Below are 2742 nucleotides of genomic sequence, written 5' to 3'. Positions count from 1 at the left end.
CTAACTTTTTGTGACAAAAAACGCCGTTTTTGGGGCAATTTTTTTTAATTTGTTTCTTGTTTTTGACAAAATTTTGCAAAATAATTGTATTTCTAGCTGAAAAAGTATTCGAAAAAAAAAAAAATAAATTGTTATTTTTGATCCTGTATAGACTTTTTGTCGATTTTTTTTTTTCTTTTTGCTCGTAAAACAGTTTTTTCCAAAAAATCGCCACGTTTTTAGCGGTTTTCGCCTTTATTTGACAAATCTTTCACAAAAAAAAATTTCAAAATTCTATAATTTGACCAATTGTTTCTTTTAATAAAACTTAGCACAAAAATTCAAATTGCTTCGAAAAAAGAATTCAAATTTTCAAACAAAAGATAATTTTTTTTTTGCTCACTTAGAACGAATTACTGCCAACATTAAAAATTTGAACAAAATCTGTTAACAAATAATGAAGTTAGAGCAATTTTGTAGTTCTAACCCCAAAATTTACAAATGAGGGCTAAAACTACTTGCCAAATCTTCGAAAAAAATTCCAAAAGTACATAATTCGATGTACAATCAGTGCAAAATTTAGAACAATTTGAACCATATCAGGGCCGTAATGAATAATTTTCTGATTCAAAATTAAAAATTTCAAGAAAATCGATGAAATTAGAATTTAGTGGAGTACTAAACTAGCCCCAAAATATACAAATAAGGCCTAAAAACCGCTTGTTTATTGTCTAAAGTTGATATTGTCTGCTATTGTGGGGGATCGCGGCTTTGCCGCTCAAATCACCAGATCTGGTGAAATTGTATTATTACCAACCAGTGGCGTGCACTTTTCATTTCAGGTAACGTATGGGAGACACCTTACATATCTGAGAGCCCCTCGCAACGTTACGGCCACTCGACTGTCATCTACGGCGATAAAATCTTCCTCTATGGTGGTGTTTTGGGTAATCGTGGTCCCACATCCGAAGTATGGGCCTTCGATATAAATGCCAAAACTTGGGAGAATATAACTGTAAAAGCAGTGGCGTGCAATTCGAGTGTTTTAATGTGTGGCCCACTTAAATCAGCTGGTCACACAGCCACCGTGATTGAAAATTCAACAAATCGGAAAGCCGATCGTATGATTGTTTTATTTGGTCATTCYCCKCATTTGGGTTACTTAAACACAGTACAAGAGTATTATTTTGGTACCCGTGAATGGCATATAGTCTCAACGAAAGGATATCCAGTCAAAGGTGGTTATGGACACACAGCCAGCTGGGATCCCTTAACAGGAAAAATCTACGTTTATGGTGGTGTTGTTTCGGAGAATGAATCAGCACAAGTTTTGAGTAAAAATCTATATTCGTATGATCCAAATAGTCGGATTTGGGTGRTGTTGAAGGACGCGCCTTCGGCGCGTTTTCTACACACTTCGACTTTTATCTCGGGGGGTTTAATGCTTGTCTTTGGGGGAAATACCCACAATGATACTTTGCARAGTTTCGGTGCWAAATGTTACAGTTCGGAGTTTCTCGCCTATGACGTCACATGCGATACATGGCAAGTGTTACAAGTGCCAAAAGATATTCATGCCGATTTGGCACGATTTGGTCATTCGGCTGTCACTTTTGAGGATTCGTTGTACATTTATGGCGGTTTTGATGGTCAAATGTTATCAGATATGTTGAAATACACTCCGGGAAAGTGTACGAGTTTTATCACCTCCAATGAGTGTTTGAGTAAAAAGCCCGGTGTTAAATGTGTCTGGGATATGAGGAATAATTTCTGTAAAGCGATTCAGAATATTCCGGTGAAGAATTTAACAATGCAATTGGATGGTTTGATAATCCGGTGTCCGGAATTGAGTCGTACGATGATTACTCAAAGTTTGATACAGAATGAGAATCGATGTGAGAAGTTTGAGGATTGTTTGAGTTGTGTTCAAACGACGAGTGAGTGTGTCTGGTGTGGCACCTCGTGTATGCATAATAAGAAATGTAGAAATAGTTCAGAGGCGAATATTGCTAAGTTGGAACAATGTCCACTTGATCCTAGTCCGATTTGTAAGCAATTACATACTTGCTCGGCTTGCACCTCGCAGCCTTTCTGCAGGTAAGACTCGATTTAAATACTGTTTTTTTCTATAGTATTAAGTAGAAATTGAAATCACATTTATACTATCAGGTTTTGTTGAAATTTATAGGGGGCTCGCGGCTTTGCCGCTCGCGATAAAATTAATTTTCTATCTTATGAAGAAAATAGTTATCGAGAAAATTTCTAATAAAGTCAAAAATACCAAAATATAAATACGACTCTAGTTTCAAAACTATTAATAATTTTGCGGTTTACTCTACCTCAATCGACTTCTCGGAACATTTTACCTTACATTACACCTTTTAGGTACAGTTTTGAGACAATTTGACAAAGTATATATAAAAAGTAAAAATTCGTGAAATTGCAAAATTTGTTTTTTTTTTTGGAAGCTAATGAGGAAAACAAAATTAAATTTACAAATATAGTCTTTATTTTTATCACTAGGACTATTTATTTTTATTGCCAAATAAAAATATCATTTCTGGGTTCATTTCAAATTTTGCTCAATTTTTGATTCAAAAACACCGATTCAAATCGTTTTTAGCTGTTTTCGCCTTTATTTGACAAATATTTTACAAAAAAAAATTGAAAAATCTATAATTTGACAAATTGTTTCTTTCCATAAAATTTAACTAAAAAATAACGTCGTTTTTGGTCGAATTTGTTGAATTTTTCGATTGTTTT

General features: G+C 34.2%; 1 protein-coding gene across 1 annotated transcript in view; it reads left to right on the top strand.

Moving 5' to 3' along the window:
• The window catches only part of LOC123009758 (attractin-like protein 1), an 11670-nt gene that overhangs the window by 4117 nt on the left and 4811 nt on the right, over positions 1 to 2742 (top strand). The window contains exon 3 of the mRNA XM_044406272.1: positions 822 to 2072. Within this exon, the coding sequence (XP_044262207.1) occupies positions 822 to 2072 (1251 nt within the window). The remainder of the gene's footprint in view (positions 1 to 821; positions 2073 to 2742) is intronic.

This window comes from Tribolium madens, unplaced genomic scaffold (genome assembly GCF_015345945.1).
Source record: "Tribolium madens isolate multiple individuals breed KSU strain unplaced genomic scaffold, Tmad_KSU_1.1 Scaffold_19;HRSCAF=116;Tcas5.2_LG9, whole genome shotgun sequence".
NCBI lineage: Eukaryota > Metazoa > Arthropoda > Insecta > Coleoptera > Tenebrionidae > Tribolium > Tribolium madens.
The sequence above is the reverse complement of the archived record's forward strand: the minus strand, read 5'-3'. Positions and strand labels throughout refer to the sequence as shown.